The following is a 23,012-nucleotide window of genomic DNA, read 5'->3' as shown; positions in this document are numbered from 1 at the left end:
TTGACAGAGGTGAGCTGGGACCACGCGTTTTGAAAGTAACTACTGGACAACAGTTAAGGAGCCGCAGTCCCTATAAACTTAACTGAAGCAAACTAGCAAAAAGGCTGCTGCCCCCTACCAAGAAACCAAGGTGGAGGGAGGAGAGTTCCCCTCCCAGGCAAAACCCAACCCCCGTGCTCTTTTCTGATTGGTGGACTGACCGAAAGCACCGCCTTCCAGCGCGGGCACTGCCGCGCGGTGGGCGTGTCCCAGTGGGTGGAAGCGTGCGCGCTCCCGCCGGAGGACCGGAAAGGGGGCGGGGCGGCGGGGCGCGCTCCCGGGACGTGCGCACCGGGTGCGCGGGTGGGAGGGGCCTGATCGGCCGCGGGAACCCGAGCTTGAAGTCCGGGTGTCTGAGCCGGGGCTCCGGAGGGAAGGTCGCCACGATGAACACGGTCCTGTCGCGCGCGAACTCCCTGTTCGCCTTCTCGCTGAGCGTGATGGCGGCGCTCACCTTCGGCTGCTTCATTACCACCGCCTTTAAAGACAGGAGCGTCCCGGTGCGGCTGCACGTCTCGCGGATCATGCTGTGAGTGCGGCCGGCCCCGCTCGGGGCTGTTTGCGCGGTCCCCGAGGGCGTGACCGCGGGCTGTCCACCCCGCGGACGAGCATCCCACTGGCCCCGGGACCCCAGCCCTGCGCGATCGTCTCCCGAGTGGCCTGGGTCAGCGCACCCCTTCCTTCCTGTTCTTCACGTCCCTCACCCACCCCGGCCAATGAGGGAGCAACACAACAGCACACCCACACCCGCGCTTCCGCCTGGCGCCTCCCCTCCTGCGAGCGCGCGTGGGTTCCCCAAGCCATCGCCCCAGCCCCCCGGCCTAGGTGTCCACCCAGGCGCCTCGGTGGGTGGCTCTGATGTCGCTTCCAGCCACCGTTGATTCTCTTTGACAGTCCCTTAAGACATCTGGCTGTCCCTCCTGGAGTCCGGACACACTACTTGCAGCAGCTGCCTCGAAGTTCGGATGGGCAGGATGCACGGGGGGGGTCGGGGGGGGGTTAAACACTATGGTCTCTTGTAATTTTTTTAATGTCATTTTTTAGCCAGCCATCTGGATAAGGCTACGGAGACATTAAAAATAGAATTTCGAGATGACTGTTCTTTTCCCGTATTGCTGATTTATTTATAGCGTTCCCTTCCATTTCCTGTCACTTTTATCTTTCATGCAGTGGTTTTAGTTCTTGTCTGCTCCGTTGTGTACGGTCTTCTGTAGTCTGCCTCGTTCTTTTAGTCTTGGTTTACTATTTTTTTTTTTCGTCAGAATCACCAACAAGTGTCTCCTCTTACTACTACTACTGCTTCTTTTGATTTTTCATTTTCCCCCCACATTTTTCTTAGGTACAATTGGTGATTTAAATAAATGTGGTTTAGATACCGGCCCCGCCATCACCTTCAGTTCTGTGGTGGTTTAGACAAGCTTGAAGCATATTAAGCGTTGATGTGATCTTAAACAGGTGTCTTGCCCTCGTGGGTGTTAGACATTTGTTGTATGTCAAGAAAGTCACTGGAAGGATTGCTGTATGGATTTCAAGTAATTGTGGAAAATACACGTTGCTTCTGACATATGGCTTGTGCTTATAAACAGGTGCTGCGTTGCAGATTATCTTGTGGCAGCCCTGGCAGCTTTCATCCACTCTTTCTGCCTGCTCTGAATAAAGTATTCGCGTTTTCTTTTTTCTTTTTAGTTTTATTTTTTCTCTTCCCTTGTGTTTTCTCAGAGCTGCTCGTGAGGCAGAGGAAAACAGCTGTCTGCCTTCTCTTGTATTGAATTATAATATTTATTTTCACACAAAAGGTTACACTTAAGTTTACTATTTCACTGTGAAACTTAATGTTTGACCGCTGCACACCATGAGCCCTTCCTGTTTCAAGGTGTGTACATTTAGCTTGATACTGTGAGGGATGGTAAAACTTTTATCTTTACTTCTAGAAAAAATGTAGAAGACTTCACCGGCCCTAGAGAAAGAAGTGACCTGGGATTCATCACGTTTGATATAACAGCTGATATCCTTCAAGAAAACATGGCATTGCTTTTTCTGTACGTTTGAAATGAGATGCGAGTGTAGGAGCCTGGGGAAGAGGGGGGATGACTGCTGACTCTCCCCCAGCCTGTGCTTTATGTGCATGTTCTTACTTCTCCAGTGAAACATTAATTTGAAGGTAGGAAAGAAAAGATACAGTTCAATCATTTTGGTTAAAGAAGGAAAAACTCACCAGACCTCAGCCTGCCTAGAAATAGTCTATTTTCAGTCTCAAATAATCCCTCATCCCTTAGGAGAGAAAACAGCCAGCCAACCCATCTGCTTAAAAAAGACATTGCGCCTGCAATGGTTGCTCAGAGGGCCGCTTGTGATAACTTATATCAGCCTTTTATCACCTTTCCAGTCAGATGAATCCTAATGAGGCTCCTTTGATCAGTGAGGATGAGTTAGTTTCTCTTTATCTTGTGGTTCTGTCTTCACCAGATTGCCATCTTTGCAACCTTAGTCTCCTTTAGAACCACAGGTTATAATCCTGGCAATTTATTTATTTATTTTTAATTGGTTGTAGAGACTGTTGTGTAAAGCAGCTGACCAATGCATATGTCTTTGACAGGCTTACCTGCTGCTCATCCTTAGATTATCTGCAGTTTTTAATGAAGCAAATTATTGGATTCAGTTATAGAGTAGGGATTAGTTTAACATGTATCTTTTTTTTTGGAAATACAGATGCCATCAGAAAAATCTTAAGATAAACTTTGAGTTTAAATTTTCATGCCCTTTTAAAATCTTAGATGAGAAGGAGCTTAGGGAGAGATGAAAGTAGTCTTTTGTATTCTAGAAAATCACATTAAGCCACTGGGAGTGTAACTCATTTAGTAGACAGAGTTCTTGCCTAGCGTACATGTAGGAGTCCTGGTTTCTATCCCCAGCACTGCATAAACCTGGCTTGTGGGGCGCGCCTGTAATCCCAGTACTCCAAAGGAAGGGGCCAGATTGGAGAGGATCAGAAACTACTTACTGTATGTTTACATTATGAATCTTATAGTTTATTCAGATTTTCTTAATGTCTCCACATATTTGAAGTTGTCCTTTTCTTTTGTAAAGAACTGCTGTAGACATCTCAATTCTGAACAATAACTGGTAGTGGGTATACTTTAAAATAAAATTAGAGTATAATGCCCCTATCAATATATATGCATAATAAAGGCCTATCAATATGAATAGACATATAAAATTAATAATTTTATAGATAATATCTAATTAAAATTTTCATGTTAGCTCTCCTCAGTGTGGCTTAGTATTGTAGTCTCTTCTAGTAAGTACATCTCCAAGATGAATGAGACAGTTAGTGTTTCTTTACTGCTGCCGAAGAACCCCCCTCCACACACACACACACACACTGAGACATTGTGATCAGGACTGACCTGTAACCACATCAGCTTGTGTAGAGTGCTGTACATGTTTAATTACTTGAGCTCAGTGCACATGTGCATGCTGCTACTTTGAATAGTGAGGATTGGTTCTGCCTTGGAGCCCTTCTGAAACTGTTTTTATCTGAAAGATCATTCTTTTGGACTCAGTGGGCAGAATTAAAGTTTCAGTTTCTTATGGTTATTTTTTTTTTAAATAAATAAGTCAGCTAGTTATGTTTACAGGAACAGAGAGGATAGTAACACACACATACACACAAACACACACACACACACACACACTCCTTTGGAATGGGCTAGATTTTATAATATATGCATCCTATAGTTTTGTTTTAGATTAGTGCTATGGTACATTCCTGGGCTGCCTGCTCTGTTTTGTTTTAATGTTCATGTTGTGATGGATGGTGTAAGAATAAGGTCTGTTTGAGAGGTGGGTGCTGCTCTTCAGTCTTTAGAATCCTTAATTGGCTTACATCTAGAGAATATATTTGATTGGAATGTTAAGCAGTTATTTCTTTATTTATCAGCAGAGTATTCAACAAAAAATAATGTAAGTATTTATCTAAATATATTATAATAGTTTCCATTTCAACATCATTTCTTACAAAAGAATATAATTTCAAAAAAATTACTTGTTGGAAAATCAGTTCTGTCTTCAAGGATTCCACTGATTGCGACCCACCCACTGAGCTGTGGGTTTTTATATATTCAAAATATCTGACCTTCATAGCTTAGTTTAAAAAAAAAAAAATCAAGCTAATAGAGAGAAGGCTGTAGTGAGAAAGCTTTCTCTTCTGCGGCAGCCAGCTTAAGCTCTGCATGCTTTGAAGCTCTGTAGTATTAAGGGCCCAGAAATACGTGCACACTGTTACAGCAGACTGTTTATTACCTAACTGCCTTAGCTTCTCTTATAGTGCTAGTACTGAAAAGTATGGGGTGACTTACTTATTAATACAGCAAATTGAGATACACACACCTAAGACCGCTTATAGTGCTAGTACTGAAAAGTATGGGGTGACTTACTTATTAATACAGCAAATTGAGATACACACACCTAAGACCGCTTCTATGTTGTTGCCAAAAGCAATTCTGTTTTTCGTCCTTGAAGGTAGGTGTGGCGATTTGAATAAGTACGTCCCCCACAGCCTCCTGTGTTTGAATGCTTGGACTTAGGGAGTAGCACTATTAAGAGGTGTGGCCTGGTTACAGGAAGTCTGTAACTGCCTCCTATGCTCAGGCTTCCCCCAGTGTGGAACTTTGAGCTCCTCTAGAACCATGTCTGCCTTCTAGCCACCGAGCCTCTGAAACTGTAACCAATTAAATGCTTTCCTTATAAGAGTTGCCTTGGTCATGGTGTATCTTTACAGCATTAGAAACCTAACTAAGGCAGTTGGTAATTTGTAATTACAGGTGGGTCTATATTTTGTATGACCTTTATTAATATTTAGCAGGCAGCATGTTAAACAGCTTCATACACTAATTTTTGGTCTACATATTTTATGCTAGATATTTCATTAGACATCGGGCATACTGGGGTGAATGAACTTTAAAATCAACAAAACATTTTAAAGACAGCAGAGAAAGCTCTCCTTCAAAATAAGAGTTTCCATCTGTGCATTTAAAAATCATCAAAATATTTTAAAAATAGAAAAAGCTATTCTTCATAATAAGAGTGACTGATGTGCATAAACACTGTTAAGTATGTATCCAAAAGTTATGCGTATCAACATTATTTTTATGATGGGTATACTAAGTTGTATTTATAATTCTGCTTTACCCCAGTAAAACCAGTAAGCTAACACTAGTTTGGAATTAAATTATTGCTTTAGTGAGTAATCAATACACTTCCATGCAGTTGTTCAGCTCTCTGCTCACTTAGACTTTGATTTTGAAGTGAGAGTGTTCCTGGTGAGTTATCTAATTACTTTCACTTGATGCAGGCTCTGAACCAAGTTGTCCTTTGGGACAAAATTGTTTTGAGAGGTGATAATCCGAAGCTACTTTTGAAAGATATGAAGACAAAGTATTTCTTCTTTGACGATGGAAATGGCCTCAAGTGAGTGATTCCTTGTCATTTTTAACAATTTTAGGTAACATTGGCGAGAGACTGATGAAATGCGTTTTTATTTTAAAGGAAAAAAAAATACCGTTTCTGGCGTAGTGGTAGCTCAGTGAGAGAGCATTGGTCTGGCATGCACAGGTTCTGGTTCAACTTCCAGGACAGTGAAGAAGGGAGTGGGATAAAAGTATTAATACAGCAGTTTGGGAGAAAAGTGTTTGTGTGTTTTGAACTCAACTAAAGACCTAGGAAAGAGAAAACTTGGCATCTGTCATTGTAATCACTTCTCTAGTGATGCTAAAATGCAGTAGTCACAATAAAAGTTCACAGCTATTGTAGTTTGCTTTCTATTGCTATGACAAAACACCAGGAAACAAAACAGCTGGAGAAGAAAGCCTTTATATAGGCTTACAGGTTACAGTCTTTCATCAGGGGAACCCAAGGCCAGAACTGAGGCAGACACCGTGGAGAAATGCCACTCCTCAGTTTGCTTTCCTATACCTCCCAGACTACCTGATGGCACCACCCACAGCGGGCTGAGCCCTTCGCATCAGTCATTAATTAGAAATGCCCCATGAGCTTGCCTGCCTACCAGCCGAATGGGGCTCCTCAGTCAAGGTCCTGGTTCTGAGATCACTATATGCTGTGTCATATTGACAGAAAACTAACCCATACAATAGCTGTTACTATTGAATGTACAGGGAAATGGAGTTTCTCACCATGTGGGCGGAGCACCACTGTCATTTTAAAGATCTGCTTTCTGAACTCCAGTCTGGAGCCTGCTTGAGGAGTCAGTGTGATGGATCGAGATTTGGGTTTCTAGTGTTGCTTATTTAAGTTAGTTACCCCCCAAATCTAGTTTACTCTTTAGAAGAACAGGAAATTAGAATGATGGATAATCAGGATCTTAAGCCATTTTGATCTTTTATGGTTTATAAGACTTAGGAAAAGAACTAATTTGACCTAACCACACCTTTGGACGTGCAAATAAAGAATTTAGATTTTGATAGATCTTGATCTGCTGCAGTTTACACATGTAAATATGGCAAAATTAGATTTCAAACTATTGCCTTTTGATTCCTAGCATGAGTCTCATTTTCTCTTTATTGTGTTCTATTCATGTCAGCTTTTTTGTTGGTAATTAGCTGTAGTTGTGAGGTTAGGCTAGTCATTTAGACTACCTATGAATTTCATGTTGCATGTTGATGTCTTCCAATGCTACCTATGGATTTCATAGAAAATTGTTATGTTTTGTCTATTAGAAACAGCTAGTTATAGATGAAGCGTGTGGCCCCATAGCATTTGATTGAAATTTTTCTTAAATGACAAGTTCTGCTAACCATTGTTTATTGCATCTTTTTGTAGGGGAAACAGGAATGTCACTTTGACTCTATCCTGGAATGTTGTACCAAATGCTGGAATTCTACCCCTCGTGACAGGATCGGGACATGTATCTGTGCCATTTCCAGATACTTACGAAATAACCAAGAGTTACTAAATTATTCTGAATTTGAAACATATTTTTATACGTGTTGAATTGCATCTCATCTCTTCCCGGTTTCTTCATTAATTTTTTTTTTGTTTTTGTTTTTGTTTGGATGTAAGAAAGACTCACATCAGAAGACACAGTTGAAGTGAAAGGTTCTGAGCTGCGTAAGCTTAGCTTTGTTAACAAACGGACGGAAGCAGCCTCCCAGAGAAAAGTAGTATCAAGAAGCAGGCAGCGGCACAGGAACAGTTCGTCAGCAGTGTAGGTTTGAAATATTTATTTGCATTATCTTACGCAATACAAAATGATCATAAAGGGCTGTTAGATGTTCAAGTGTCATAAGAATTCAGGATTATAGATTTTGTGTTCGTGCAGGGTGGTTGTGACTTACTCCTGGGCATTCTCTGTGTCTCTCCGTGTGTGCTAGATTACTGGAAACGTTAATGTGGTTCTTTGAAGTCTGGTTTACAATGGAGCAGAGTGGTAGAATTTTATTCCATTTCTTTTAGAAACCCCTATCATGCTGGCTTTCCTTACGTGGGTAGCAGCTTTCTCCAGATAAAGAGGAAGGACCTGTTTGTATGCTGTAAAATTGAGCGGGCTCATTGTAAAGTTCCAACCCAACCAAATGTGCATCTTTCAATGTGTTCAGAGTGTTTCTTTGTGTATCTCTATACATTTTTACCTTTGCCATGGAAAGTTGAAAATGTGTGCATGGATTACCTCCTGAATTGACTTCATCCCACTGACCTTGGCTCTGTGAGTAACTGCAGTTCTCTTAGCTCCATACTTTAACAGCTGGTGAGAATGTTTGTGCTTTTCCACCGCAGAGTTCTCTCATATGTTGAGTGTTGTTGTCCTGAGTGGTCCTAATGAGGTAGACAGTGCAAATGTTAGCTCTTTGCAGGTGAAGAACATGGAACCCAGAAACTTACTGACTTGCACCCAAATTAAAAAGCAAGCAGTGGACTTCTTTTATACTTCAGTTTACACATGGGCCACATTCGTGCAATTTTATTGTAGTTCATTATTCTCATTTTCCTTCTGGGAACGAGAGAGTAAGAAACTAATTTTCTAGCAGCCGACAACTTACACAGTGATATCTTCATGTATATTCATTTTTACCCATGTTGAAATAACTATATAGGTTTGTAAAATAATTTAGATTTTAAATACATTATATATGACTGAATATGTAACTATATTTGACATGAAATTTAGTTTCCTCATTGACAAATACCCTCAGAATTAGCATCAGCATATTGGCTACTCTTAAATGCAAGAGTAGACACTAGGCACATTCTGCAGCAACCTAAGAGAGCTGTTTACCAGCAATAGCATAAAATAGCATTTGTTCTGTTTACCTCTTGTGTTTAGTGACATTCATTTTAACAGCTCTTGTATGTGGTGGTACAGTTCTTACAAATGCATGTGCATGAGGTTTTTCTTACCAGCAGGAAGGTCAGAGGCATACCTTGCGATTGGCACTAACTAGCATGTTCCTTAAACATGTAGGGTCTGTTTCTTTGTCTATAAAATGTTCTTTTACTAGGACAGAAGTCTGAAATGTTTTCTGTTCGGCAGATTGTGAACAGGAAAGCACCTTAGTGATCTCACGTCAGAAAAGTGATGGAAAGATTACCAAGAGTTCATAAGGGTCTGAGCTTCTGCTACATTTTATACCTACAAAGTTGAGCTTTATACATTGATCAGATACTAGATGTGTAAAGTCTGCAAGAGTCAACGCTTAGAGGATCTGGGTGCGCCCTAGCCAAGGAAGCCTTGACAAGTCTAGGGCATTAAAGCCACACCTCAGTTCAGTTAACAGTTCACTGTGCCTTTGTGATGAGTGGATCTGTTGGTTGAGCACAGACTAACTGGCACTGACATTGTCTAGAATTACTATGTATCTGAAAAGCCCACTTCAGGAGTTTGGTAAGGAAAACCCAGTGTGACAATAGCCTTTGCTTTTACCAGACTAGGGGAGCTGCTCGGGATACGGCTGCTCCAGCATGCCACACTAGCCCTCTTTCTCAGAACTCAAATGTGGGCGTGCACGGTTTTATCAGTTTGTCCTGATTCTATAATCTGCAGAGTTTGTGTGTTTGATAAGCATCTCTAGTCTCAGTGTTTTAGAGAAGACCCAGTGCTTCAGCGTCTGAGCCCAGACACTGTGAAAAGAGGATGATTGCAAAAATGTTAGTAAAGAGGTTGAGGTTAGAAATGAACTTGAAAATGTAGCACTCAGCATATCCCTCTCAGTCTTAATTAGAAGTCTTAACTGTGTGCTTGCTTGTCCCTGGCCATCGCATTTAGTGTCCTCATGCTGAAAGGAAAATAACAGCTCCAGAAACTGTTGAAAATATAATAGGAAAACTGGCTGGTTCGAATTTCTCTTCTGGACGTTGTTTTGCAGTTCTTCAGTGGTCTGGCTAGCCAGTTATTCCTGTGAAGAATTGGACTTTAAGGATCTGGAGCTTTAGTGGAGGCTGGCACAGGGGGCTGATAGCGGAGAGTCTGCTTTCTGAGACTTCCACCTCGTAGCTGTGACCTTTGATTGTAAGCAAACATCTGTCTATTTCAAAAGCTTCCCTTGCTTTCAGTAACAAACCTGTGTACCTTACTGCGAGACTGCCAATGGCTCAAAGATGTATGTTTGAAAAAGTTATTTCATAGTTTTTATGAAATTTGGGAAGCTGTTTACTTAAAAAACAAATGCACAAGAAAATAATTCGTAAAAATGCTGAATATATATGTGCAAAAATTTTTCTTAACTACAATAAATATTCAAAATTTTTCTAATAAAGATGTTTGTTTTTCTGAGTAAAAATATGTATTTTAAAGACTTCCAGATTTACTCATTTTTGTGAAGCTGTTAAAGTAAGAAGAGAAAAGTAGTATACTTGAGGTTTGAGGGGGGAGTATGCAGTGGGGCTTTGGGGGTTCAATCGCTCTAACCAGAGTGTTCCCAGAGGCTGTGTGCTCCCAAACTGGACTGGAAGTCCTCAGAGGGCAGGCTGTCAGATTTGTGCATGTAGCTGTCCAGTACTCAGCGCAGTGTCGTGCAGTTGATAGGAAGGTGCCCAATCAGTGACGAAGTGCTGTGTCTAATGTGACCCAGACATAGATTACCCTATACACTATCCCCTTTGGAAATACTGCTTTTATTTTCTCTCACACTCCTGATTTCTCCTCCTTTGTCTTCAAGCTCAGTTGGATTCTCCAATAAAGATAAATGGTGGTGTCACCTGGTTCTGTCACTGCCTTGTCCCAGGTTTTCATTGAGGACTGACTGACCTGACTGATAATGGCCTGTGACAAGGGTAATTAAGAAACAGTCCCAAGCCCAAAGAGACTCAAGTAAAGTACTCACGATCCGTGTCAAGTACTGCTCTGAAGAGATGAATCTTGCTGTTCAGTTCTTTGGTTTGACCCAGATAACGGCTCTGAACCTACTGAGGTCTGGAACTTCTCAATTCTCTACCTCAAGAGAAGAATTTCTCAGAAGGAATATATATCACTAAACTTACACACACACACACACACACACACACACACAGACAGACAGGATCCATTAAAACTGTTGAGGTTTGGTCTGTAGCTATGCATTATAATGCTAAATACTGGCCCTAGTTGTCTCAGGGATAAGAGAATCTTCCGGTACACAGAGTGATGTGTGCAACTTTGCTCCTCAATTTAAAACTATTGGTTGAATAAAGATGCCATCAACCTACAGCTGGGCAGAAGGTGGGGTTTCTGTTCCTGGCCTTGGGGTCTGAGGAAGGACCACAAGAGAGGAGAAGAAGGTGGAGAGAGAAGATACCACGAGGTAAGTGAGTCATGAAAACATGGCCATGAGGACTGGCCAGTGGGAGTTAAGAACTGCCCAGATGGACTATGGCAAGTTATAACTCGGGGTTAATAACTTGGGGTTACTGATGGGGAAGTAGATGCAAATACCTTAGAGGGTTGATATCTGCCCAGCTCTAGTGCTTTAAAGCTTATAACGATTTTGTGTCTTTTATCTGGAAACTGAATGATCTAAGGCAGAGTAGAAACCCCCAAATGCTATTAAATATTCATATAACCGCAAAACAAAATCAATGAGTTTAGAGCATTGTAATCTCTTTTAATAATAAGAGCCTTCCTTCAGACTGTTGTGTTTGTTGTTTTTTTTTTCACCTACCCAGAATCCCCCTATAACATTCTTTGCACCTTATAAGTTTTGCTTCACACTTTCTTGTCCTCTTTTTCCTAAAAAAGCATTAAAACAAAAATTCTGTCTCCAATACTGTTGTCTGACGTGTGACCACTGCTGACCCCTCCAGTACAGGAACTTGAATATTGATATACGTAAAGACACGGACTTTGAAGGAATTCTCAGGCCTCTCCCTCTGCTCTCTTTGCACAGCACTTATCTGTGAGTACTTGGAAGTAGGCGTTTTAGACTTGGCAACAGAGGTGCTGATTACAGTTAAACATCAGAGACACATAATCCAGCATATCCCCTTGCCTGGGGCTTAAAAAGAGCTATAGCTCCCCTAGGTAATGACTTACTACAAAGATGGGAAAGAATTTAATGACCATGGGGAGGAAGAAAATTCTGGGGTACAGAGTAGATCTCAATTAGCCAAAGTATGGTGGGAATTGGATTTTTCCCAATGGGTGTCTCCTGGGTTAATTTGAGAAGTAGTTGGGGTTTTTTGTTTGTTTGGGTTTTTTTTTCTGGTTTTGTTTGGTTGGGTTTTTTTAGCCAACTCCTTAGTGGCTGCTGTTTCCCTAGGGGCCATCTGGCTAGCATAAGTAGAGTGCAGAAAGAGAGAGAGAAAGAAAAACCCAGGGCGACCACCTCTTGACTGCTCTCTGCTCAATATTGGAGAGCCCAATTAAGTTTGAGTTAACACAAAGTCCCATGATAGCTAACAACAAAATTCCATTAGCTATAGTGACTTTGTCTCTCCTCGTGTTTAGTTGCTGTGGTTATTAAAGTATCTTTCTGTAAGATGTGAGGAAGGGCCTTCTGATTGTTGTTGTTGTTGTTTGTTTGTTTTCTGTTTGGCATGGGTGACTGTCACCCAAAGATTTACATTCTTTCAATTCAAATCCCGATGAATTTTGAATAAGTTCGGTGGAGGTTTCAAGAAAAGTCAGAAAAAGGTTCACCTCGGGTTGACCTCTAGCATTATAGCACTAGCACATTCTAGAAGTAAATTAATTACACAGCCCAGTTTTGAAGGAAGTGGCATGTGGGGCGTAGTCTTGACCTCCTCAGTCACTTTTTAGAAAGAACTCTACCATAAGCAGGAGGCCTAACTTTTCACTAAGCTCAGTGATTTTCAACCTTCCTAATGATGGGACACTTTGATACAGTTCCTCTTGTGGCTCCCAACCATAAAATTATTTTCCTTACTACTTCATAACTATAATTTTATGAATCAATGTAAATATCCATATTTTCCAGTTGTCCTAGGCGAAAGGGTTGTGAAAGGGTCACTGGACTCCCCAAGGGGTCAAAGGTCAAGAGCCACAGGTCTAGCTGGTTATACTTACCAGCTGAGACTGACCAGCAGGGGACAACCAGTTGTCACAAATGGTTTTGTGTATGTGTTTTTGTGTGTGTGCTCAAGTGTTTTCGTGCACATTTATGTGTAGGCATGAAGGATTTTTTGATGGCAAACTAACGGCCTGATAGACTCAAGCTTTGTAACAAGCCTTGTAGCTTATTATGACATCCAGAGATTGAAAAAAAAATTTGAGGGGGGTGGAGTAGTTTCTGCCCAGTTTGTGCTTTGACCCTCTATTTAGTGACACTTATGTAACTCAGTGTGGTTTAAATGTGTGAAAGCTGAAGTCTGTTCAAAACTGTTTGACAAGTGTAGTCCAGAATTGCCTACAATATCTAGACTTTGAAGAGAGGGAGTGGGACTTAGATACCAATAGGTCATCTGAACCCTCAAGAAAACCCCAGAGCTTTTATCCCCATAGCTGTGATACAAGATTTGTTTCAGTGAGCACACTGCCAAAACACATGGACCTTCCTCACTGTTAACTTTCTTGCTGGCCTCAAACTTGGCAAATGTTTTGCTGAATCATTATTATTTTGTAGTACTATTACTGATAGCTCTTCTTGCACCTGTTTGTGAGTGTATGTGTGTGCACATGCAGATGTACATACTTATGTATATATACAGCCCATAGGACATTTAAATATATATTTGTTGTGTGGCTTAATAAGAAAGTAAGGAAATGAAAATCTGTTGCTGCCTGCAGCTACGCAAACCTGGTTTCTGAAAGAAAGGCAGGGGCCTGGAAATTTGGGGGGATCGGACAGCGAGAAAAATAATGAGACCAAGTCAAATGATTCTGATCAAGGCCCAAAGTGTATTTTAGAATCTGAGAAATATATAGGCAGGGGAAAAACCCAACCCCCTGTAAACCAGGATCTTGTAGTCAAATTAACATCTGGTTGCTCTGTCCTGAAGGCAGGAGAAGCAGCTCAGCAGGGTGTGGCTCCTTGTTGCAATTTTGAGAGAGACACAGAAGTAGCAGAACAAAATCGCTTTGTTTATCTCAGGAACTCCACCCAAGTGGGCTAGCTGCTTTGTGGTCTGGGCGAGGTCTGGTTCCGCCCACTCGAGGCTGGGGGAGGTCACAAGTGTGTTTAGGAAATTTTTTTGACAATTGACCTTTGCTATCCCTGGGAGATTTATTTTCCAGGATTCTCTGAAGATAACAGAATTCTTAGGTACAATGGTGTAGTGTTTTGCTTTTAATGCATAAGTAAGCTTCCTTATACTTTAATCTCTTGATTATCTTTGATGCCTTACGTAGTGTAAATGGTATGTAAAATTTTGAGTTATTTAGGGGTGAGAAAAGAGAGTTTATACGCGTTTGGAACAGACACAGTCCTAAGCGCATAGCACTGGGCAGCACCAGTTGAACTTCGAATATTTTGACACACTTGAGTGGATCTGCAGATTTGGAAACTTGATTTGGTTGGCTGAGCATAATGGTTTGTCTGAATGTTTTGTCTGATACAAGCATTTCAAAACATTCTTTAGTAAATTTTCTGTTGATATATGAATTAGTTCTCTCTTTCTCTTTCTCTCCCTTTCTCCTTTCTAAAAGTTTCAGTTCTAACTGGGAAATTGCCCCACCAGGTACAGATACTGGCTATGTAAGCTAATTTAGAACCTTGGAAAGCATACACATAGGTGTGTGCATGCACACACACAGAGAGACACACACATAGAGACAGAAAGTACCAGATACTATAGTTTGCATTTGTAATGACAGCATTTCTGTGTGGAGATGAGGGTCAGAGAATGGAGACTAATCCTGAAGCTGGTGGACCAGAGGCCAGGAGTACGAAGTGCAAATGAGACAGACCCTGCCTCAAGGGGGCGCGGCTGGGGGTAAAATCTGACTTCTAAGCATTCTCCACTTACCTGCACTCACGTGTCCTTATACACACACTCATGCATATGCAAACACACATACACAAAATAAGTTGTTTTAACTTAGCCTTGGCAATAAGTCCTTAAGGTGAAATAAAGAATTATTTTCATTTGAAACAGATTAGTGAAAGAACAAATTCTTAGAAAGGTATTTCACCTTTTAAACATGATGGATAGGAGAAATATAAAATATGAGGCATTTATGTGTAGTTTAATGAATAATTCTAATATGTATCTATTGCTGCTGTTTAAATCAATAATTAGAGCAACACCACTCTCTCCCACTCTCATTCTCCACATTGTAAGTGTTACAGCTCTGAGAGGAAAAGTATCCTGGCAGTCAAGAACCAAGGAATACCACGTGATCACACCAAACAGCAAACCTCACTCAAGAGATGTATTGGGGAAACCACAGAAGGGTAGCCGCCGACTCTGTGTGGCAGAGGCTCGCTTTCCAGGGTGGCCTGGCATTGGTTAGATTTTGTAGCTTGATCTTGGGATTTTTAACTCTGGAATTCTTAGCTTGGCCTACAGGGACCTGAGGTGATGGAGAGTCTGGCACAGTGTTCGGTGTTCGGTGGGCTGAGGCTTGCGGTTGGAGGTCCTCAGAGGCAGGGTGTGGCCACTCAAGTGCCTCCAGGGGCTGAGCCTAGTCCTTAAAGTATTCTGAGGGGGCATGGCCTGGTCAGAGGTCAGTAGGGGCAGAGACTGGCCACTAGCATGTCCCAAGGGGCTTACACGAGTCTTCTGAATCACTTCTTTGCCCTCCCTGCCTTCACTTTTGTGGGCATTAGTTTTCAGCTTTACTCAGAAGTTCTCTACCTATGTTACATCTGATTTATCATTTTTCCACCATTCTGATTTGGAGGGAGCACTCAAGTAGTCTGTGTTTCTTGCATCAAGGAGGGCCAATGTAGGATAAATGTCACATGTCACCATTTCACAGTCCACGTTGGAAAACAACAAGGTTTCTTTTGGTACACAAAATTGATGGAAAATTGCTGCACTTCTAATGGGACAGACATCATTCCTATTCATTTATTGGCCCAAGCATAAAACACAAACAAAAGGCAGTATATCACAGTAATTAATTCCACAGGGGAATACTCTGTATTACATGGCACTAGGTAATCCTCTCATAATGACGAGGAGAGAGGTCTTTGGCGTGTGTTATAATTCATCATACATTTGTGGTGTAGGTTAGTTTCAGCTGGCTATGGATATGTTAATCTTTACCATAGAAATATTGTTGGGGCTTGCTGTTTCAACTGACCACTAAATGTAAATACTTGATTTATGTCTTTTGTATGGATCTGTAGCTTGTTACACTGTTGCTATATGTTAAGTAATCATCCCTGGCAATCCATCTATAGGAAGCTGACGTGGATGTATCAGCAGATCACTCTACAGTGACAGGGTTCTAATGGGGGAAGATGAGCTGATGGGAAGATAAAGAAGACAGAAAATCTGGGGTCTTGAACAAGCGAAATTATTAAGAAATACAACATCTCATATAAAGTTTTCAAGGGGAAAGTCGGTAGAAACCTAACATACAATGGGATGAAGTCATCAGGAAGCTAAGCTAGCCATGTTGCACAAGGGCAACATAGGTTATCTTAAGTGGCCCGCAGACTGAGCAATCTTGAGACATAACCATAGCGCCCTAGGGTGGTAAGAATTCTCAGGATAAAGTCACAGATCCCCCAAAGTCCTGGCCCCAGTTCTATAATTGGCCTTCCCATGCAATTTTCTGGAACTCTGTTCCTTCTCCATACACCAGGTCCTCAGGAAGAGCCTTGAATCAACATGGCCCTCAAGTAGGCATGTGTAGGTCTATCCTACTGCTGGGCATTGACTGAGCATTCTGGTGTCAGTGACTGGATGTCAGTGTTTGCTTCTGTTGGGAAAGGGATTTCTAGCTGGTTTTGTCTATATGTAAATGTTTTGAAAGATACCTTTAACATTATTAAACATTGAAAACTCTGTTTCATTAAAATAATTAAAGGAATTTTGGGCAAACATGTTAGCATTTTAAAGTACACACTGGTATTACTCTTTTGGCACTAATTTTTACGAATGTATTCAAATGTATCTAAGTGCAGTGTAAGTGCCATAATAATCTGGAACTTAGAAACATCTAATAAGTTCTTCCATAATGGGTAACATGTTTATTATTTTTTCTCTTTCGGTCATATACTTCAGCAAACATTTATCCTATGATAAATACTGAGAGAATACTATTTAGACATCTTTTAGTGAGTGTTAACTTCTTGAAAAACAGTAATATGAGTGTGTGTATACATATACATACTGAAACTGATGTCTTTACATTTTATTTCCAAAATTTCAAGTATTTCTTTTCTTAAGAGGGAACAAATAAATTATAATATATAATATCAGAATCATTACCTATAATAGCAATATTAGATCATACAGTTAACAAGACTCACCACAAGCCTATGAATTATTCTCAGAATTAGACATTCTCATCCATCACTGGTAGACTTGGGCAAACATCGTGGAATTCTCATAAAGACTTAGGAGGAGTCAGAAAGAACCTCAGAATAGTTGTATCTGAACGTGGGCAGATCCACAACCGTACAAGCCTAAAAGTAGATGAAAATGCTCAATCTGTACTCTTTTTATTCTTGGATCTCTTTTATTTATTATTTCATTTTTATTGAAAATAAATACTCCTCTCATACAATGCATCCTGACCACAGTTTCCCCTCCCCTCACTCCTCACAACCCCTACTCCCATCCTCCCTCTTTCCCAGATACAGTTTCCTCCCATTTTCTCTTTTAAAAAGTGCAGGTCTCCAAGAGAAACAGCCAGACAGGATAAAGCAAGACCCAATAAAACAAAATGAAAGCCCTCTATCAAGAATGGACAAGGACCTACCAAGAGGAAAAGATTCTCAAGAGCAGACACAAGAGTCGGAGATACCCATTTCCACAGTTAGGAGTTCCACAGAAACCAGGATGTTTCTAGAGTACATTATGCCTGCAGTCCACAGAAATACACAGCTAATGAAAACAGTCTACTGGAGATTTTGAGGACTATAGGATGTACGTCTTGGTGAGACTAGTGTAGAGAAGTGCACAGGGTAGTTTTTGGAACTCTCGCTAAGCCCACTGTCAGATTATCTCCGTTGTCAAGGCTCCATGCCATAGTAAGGTTCTGGGTGAGGAGCACCTTTGTTCTATGAAGGGTCATCACAAAGAGATAAGAAGCACACCTCGATCTTGGACATGACCTGAAGGTCACTTTAGAAGGATTGCATATGGAGAGCACAGCTGATGCTTAAATACAGCCTCCCTCCATGTAGAGTCCTGAGCTCCTCCTGACTGGAGAACAGTGCTTTCTGAATACACCAAAGATGAGAAATCTTAGGGAATCGATGCCAGTGCATTTTAATTTGTATTGTGAACCTAACTGTAAATTCTTCAATTATAGATTACTTCCACTTGGTGTTTGCAAACTTTAGTTTTGGCCAAGTTGGCAAGTGTTCAGTGCTATCTTAGGTGGATACCATTTACATTGTCTTTATGGCTAAAAGGTTAGACTTATTTCCATGCATTTTTTTCCTTTGCTAGCTTTGGTAACTCACCAATTTTCTGTTGTCTGACTTACTGATTTATTGGATATTAATATATTGCCCCTCATTCTAGCTTAAACTTTTATCCTTTTCATAATAAACAAAATTTTAGTATTTCCTTTTTAAGTCTTTAATTAATTAGTGCTCTTTTAGCTAATTCCATCATGGCTATTTACTACATATCATGCTTTAATACATAAAAGAAAATGTATCAGCTTTCATGTCTGAAATATCTGGATTTGGATATTGGTTCCTTCACTTGGTAGCTATGACAACCTAAGTAAATCATATGCAGTTTCCTAATGAAGTTCTTTGCCTAATCATGTTTGGTATGGATTGAATTGCATATGTATCATATATTATATAGCATCTGTTAACTCATTTAGTACTCCAAATGATCAAATATATTAGTGAGATGCCACATCATTTTAATTCAGACTCTTTATTTTAGAGAACTTGAACTCAGCCAAACTAACAGGCCAGTTTAGTATTATTAGGTTAGTATTAGTTTCTAAGTTACCCACCCCTCCCCAACAAAACCCAAGCCTAGCTCCAGTCTCTAGGCTAACCCCTAACAAGACCAGCATCTCTAGGTTACACCTCTGCAAGACTAGGGTCTCCAGGTTATTCCCCCAACAAATCTACACCCCCCCCCAGGTTACAAGCCTGCCCCCTGCCTAACGACCACCAATACAGAAAGAAACAAAAAATTAAGTTTATGATTTGACTCCCAGCACCAGCCAATTATGCTAAAGGCTATAGTAACTTTGTAATTAGATACTTGTACACTCACCCCTGCTGGCTACTTTCTATAAAGCCTTGCCCCATAGATGTTTGGGTTTCCTCTCCACCAAAATCCATCCTGTGACAGCAGTGAGCTGAGGGGCCGGCCCAAGCTAACTCAAATAAAGACCCTGCTGTGAGTTACACTGGATCCAGATAGGCTCCTGTCTGTTTTTTGGGATCGCTAACATTTCCCTGGAACAACAATAGATAATATTATCATTCCTATTTTAAAGAGGAAAATGCTGCTGAAGAGATGATAACCACCAGAATAGTTAGTAAAGCCAATAGTTATTGAAAGTTAGTAAATAGTTGGTGAAAACCAATATCCAAATTCTGGAGTTGGCACCAGACTCCAAACTCTAATTCCTAGCTTTGCTTCTTTTTCCTCAGACAAATGAGGTTGGCCAGGCCTTTCTTTCAGAACTGTTGTGGGGAATTTGTGCAAAGCGCTTCCCAGTGCTGTTGGCACACAGCTGACTGATTATCTCCGTGAAATACGGGCCATGTGGAATGCCTCAGGAACCAAACTGAACACCGTACAGATTCCAAAGTCTGTTGGTGAAACACATGTTTTAGTTTACAAATTTTGAACAAATTATTATATAAAGCAATGAGTCTTGCACTAGTGTCTTAATTGAAATAGGAAACACAGTTTCTGGATAGTGCACTTAATGTTTAAGGTAAGCATTGTGAGAACTTTCTTAGTTTAATCATGAAATTCATTAATAATCCTGAAAAAAAATGGGAAAATTTATCCTCATTTGGCATCTGACATAAGAAGGACCAGTGGTAAAAAAAACAAATGAGAAAATTGACTAAAAGTTGGTGTGAATAACAAAAAGCACCATGAAGTGAAGATGGTTTTATCCTGGTTGTGACGATAAAGAGGACATTCAGGTCTGCAGCATCAGGTCTCAAAGGAAGGATGTTATCTGCTCAGGAAGGGTGTTATCTACAGAGGCAGGCCGGCAAGGAAACCACGAAGAGGGGACGTGCAGATAATTGTTCAGTTTTAATTAGGTCATGAGGAAGGGCAAAGGGGGCTGTAACTTACGTTTATCCCTGTCTAGTTTCAAATGAATGTGACACAACCTATAATTTCTTTATTAGGCTCTGTGCAATTACTGGGGGATTACCCCTAATCTAATTCTCTAATGCTAGACTGGCTGTACAACCAAATACTTGCTGTTGGAATCTTCCTGGCTTACTTCTGTTCCAGCAGTATGGTGTCCTGAGGAGGCATCTCATGTGCTGCGGGTCTATCGTAACTAATGGAGAGCTCCTGTTCTCCTGTTCTCCATGAGTGTTCTCCTCCTCTGCTCTTGTGGTTCCTACCTGAAACCCCTAGCCCAGTAGCTCAAACTGCACCTCTCTCTATTCTCCCCAGTAAGTGGTTGTAACCATTTTTGTTTAATCAGTGGTTTTAAATTGGGGAGTAAGTCTTGCACAAGAAAGGCTGGTGTACATGAAATTTGCTTGTCTTGGGGCAAACAGATCTTGGAGTACAGAATTTAGTATATGAATACACCAGCACCAGACAGACCCTCAATAGAGGGTTGGTGCTATTTTGGAGAAGGATTATACGTTTAACTGTTCCTCAGAACATAAGAGGTGGGCGGTTTTAAGCCACTGCCTTTTTTCAAGTGCACAGAACTCAAAAGCTGTTTGGCTCTGGCACTGCAGTCAGCAAAGCTAGGAAAATGTCAGACTTTGTAGCGTAGCAAGGCCATAGCTAGTATCCAGAATGTGGCAGCTGTGTAGGAGATCCATCACAATGTAAGATGTCTTATTAAACCTAATCAGAAGACCAAGGTCCTAAAGAGATGAACAGTTCCACCTCAAGTGCTTTGTGCCATTTAACTTCAAAAATGATATTATACAGACATCTGGATTTTTATACTTTTTAATAGCCATGAAATTACATATTTACCAAATTGGGATCCAGCTCACAGGGAGGCTCCAAAGCCTGACACTATTACTGATGCTATGGTGTGCTTACAGACAGGAGCTTAGCAGAGCTGCCTTCCAAGAGAGGACCAATAAGCAGTTTAAAGAGTCAGATGCAGATTTTATACCCAACCAATGGACAGAAGCAGGGGACCCCTGTGGTTGAATTAGGGAAAAGCTGGAAGAAGCTGAGGAGGGGGCAACCCCATAGGAAGACCAGCAGACTCAATTAATCTGGACCCAGGATCTCTGAGACACTGATCCACCAACCAGGAAGCATACACCTGCTGATATGAGGTCCTTAACATATGTACAGCAGAGGACTGCTGGGTCTGGCCTCAGTGAGAGAAGATGCACCTAACCCTTGAGAGACTTGACCCAGGGAGTGGGGAAGTCTGGTGGGGTGGGGTAGGGGCGTCCTCTTGGAGCTGGGGGAGGAGGAATGGGATAAGGAAGGGTGTCCCAGAAAGGGGATAACAACTAGATTATAAAAAAAAAGATTAAAGAATAATATTTAAACATTAAAATGTTTACTCAGCATCTTTTTTCCTCTTTATATCCATAGTTTTAACATTTTATATTTAATGTGTAATGGCTGAAAGGGGAAGGGAGGAAGTAAGGGTTAGAGGAAGGGATCTTTCATGGGCAAGTCCTGTCTTTCCTCCTGAGTTAGCCATGTTCCATCCAGAAAAGGAGATCCCAAAGTCTCCATGAGCCCTGAGAGTGATGATGGTAGGATTCCTTCAGTCTTTTTCTACTCCCACAACCACTCCTGTTGCATTACAGTTTCATAAAATAACACCTGGAATTTGCAGCCCTATTCATTCATTTGTCTTACATACAAGAAATTTTTGGTCATTGCTTAGTCAATCAATTTCAGGATCCTTTGAGAAAAAGCATTCAACTCAGACTTGAAATCACAATTGAAAATTAGAAGCCTAGCTGAGTAGTACTCCATTGTGTAGATGTACCACATTTTCTGTATCCATTCCTCTGTTGAGGGACATCTGGGTTGTTTCCAGTTTCTGCCTATTATAAATAAGGCTGCTATGAACATAATGGAGCATGTGTCTTTATTACATGTTGGAGCATTTTCTGGATATATGCCCAGGAGTGGTATAGCTGGGTCCTCTGGTAGTACTATGTCCAATTTCCTGAGGAACCGCCAAACTGATTTCCAGAGTGGTTGTACCAGCTTGCACTCCCACCAGCAATGAAGGAGTGTTCCTCTTTCTCCACAACCTCTCCAGCATCTGCTGGCACCTGAGTTTTTTATCCTAGCCATTCTGACTGTTGTGAGGTGGAATCTCAGGATTGTTTTGATTTGCATTTCCCTGATGACTAAGGATGTTGAACATCTCTTTAGGTGCAGCCATTTGGTATTCCTCAGTTGAGAATTCTTTGTTTATCTCTGTACTGCATTTTTTAATAGGGTTATTTGGCTCTCTGGGGTCTAACTTCTTGAGTTCTTTGTATATATTGGATATTAGCCCTCTATCTCTATCTCTATCTATATTTACTAATCCTCTATCTATAGGATTGGTAAAGATCTTTTCCCAATCTGTTGGTTGCCATTTTGTCCTATTGACAGTGTCTTTTGCCTTACAGAAGCTTTGCAATTTTATGAGGTCCCATTTGTCAATTCTTGATCTTAGAGTATAAACTATTGGTGTTCTGTTCAGGACGACTTCCCCTGTGCCCATGTGCTCAAGGCTCTTTCCCACTTTCTTTTCTATTAGTTTCAGTGTACTACTCAGCTTTTAAAAACAATGAATTTATGAAATTCTTAGGGAAATGGGTGGATCTGGAGAATATCATCCTGAGTGAGGTAGCCCAATCACAAAAGAACATACATGGTATGCACTCTTTGATAAGTGAATATTAGCCCAGAAGATCGGAATACACAAAGTACAATCCACAAACCACAAGAAACTCAAGAAGGAGAAAGACCAAAGTGTCGATACTTCATTCCTTCTTAAAAGGTGGAACAAAATATCCATGGAAGGAGTTGCAGAGTGTAACTATGGAGCAGAGACTGAAGGAAGGACAATCCAGAGACTGCTCTACCTGGGAATCCTTCCCATATTCAATCATCAAATCCAGACACTATTGTGGATGCCGGCAAGTGCTGGCTGACAGGAGCCTGATATAACTATCTCCTGAGAGGCACTGACAGTACCTGACTAATACAGAAGTAGAGGCTCACAGCCATCCATTGGACTG

At 41.1% G+C, this 23,012-nt stretch overlaps 1 protein-coding gene across 1 annotated transcript; it reads left to right on the top strand.

The window, feature by feature from the left end:
- The first annotated feature begins 317 nt into the window (after positions 1–317).
- On the top strand, positions 318–11,154 carry Spcs3 (signal peptidase complex subunit 3). Its single transcript, XM_031339822.1, has 5 exons — positions 318–568; positions 1,971–2,044; positions 3,926–4,002; positions 5,393–5,508; positions 6,877–11,154. The coding sequence occupies exons 1-5, from the start codon at positions 426–428 to the stop codon at positions 7,007–7,009; spliced, it is 543 nt and encodes a 180-aa protein (XP_031195682.1). The 5' UTR covers positions 318–425; the 3' UTR covers positions 7,010–11,154.
- Positions 11,155–23,012: the final 11,858 nt, after the last annotated feature.

This window comes from Mastomys coucha, unplaced genomic scaffold (assembly GCF_008632895.1).
Source record: "Mastomys coucha isolate ucsf_1 unplaced genomic scaffold, UCSF_Mcou_1 pScaffold22, whole genome shotgun sequence".
In the NCBI taxonomy this organism is placed as follows: domain Eukaryota; kingdom Metazoa; phylum Chordata; class Mammalia; order Rodentia; family Muridae; genus Mastomys; species Mastomys coucha.
This window is presented reverse-complemented; position numbering and strand designations above follow the sequence as displayed.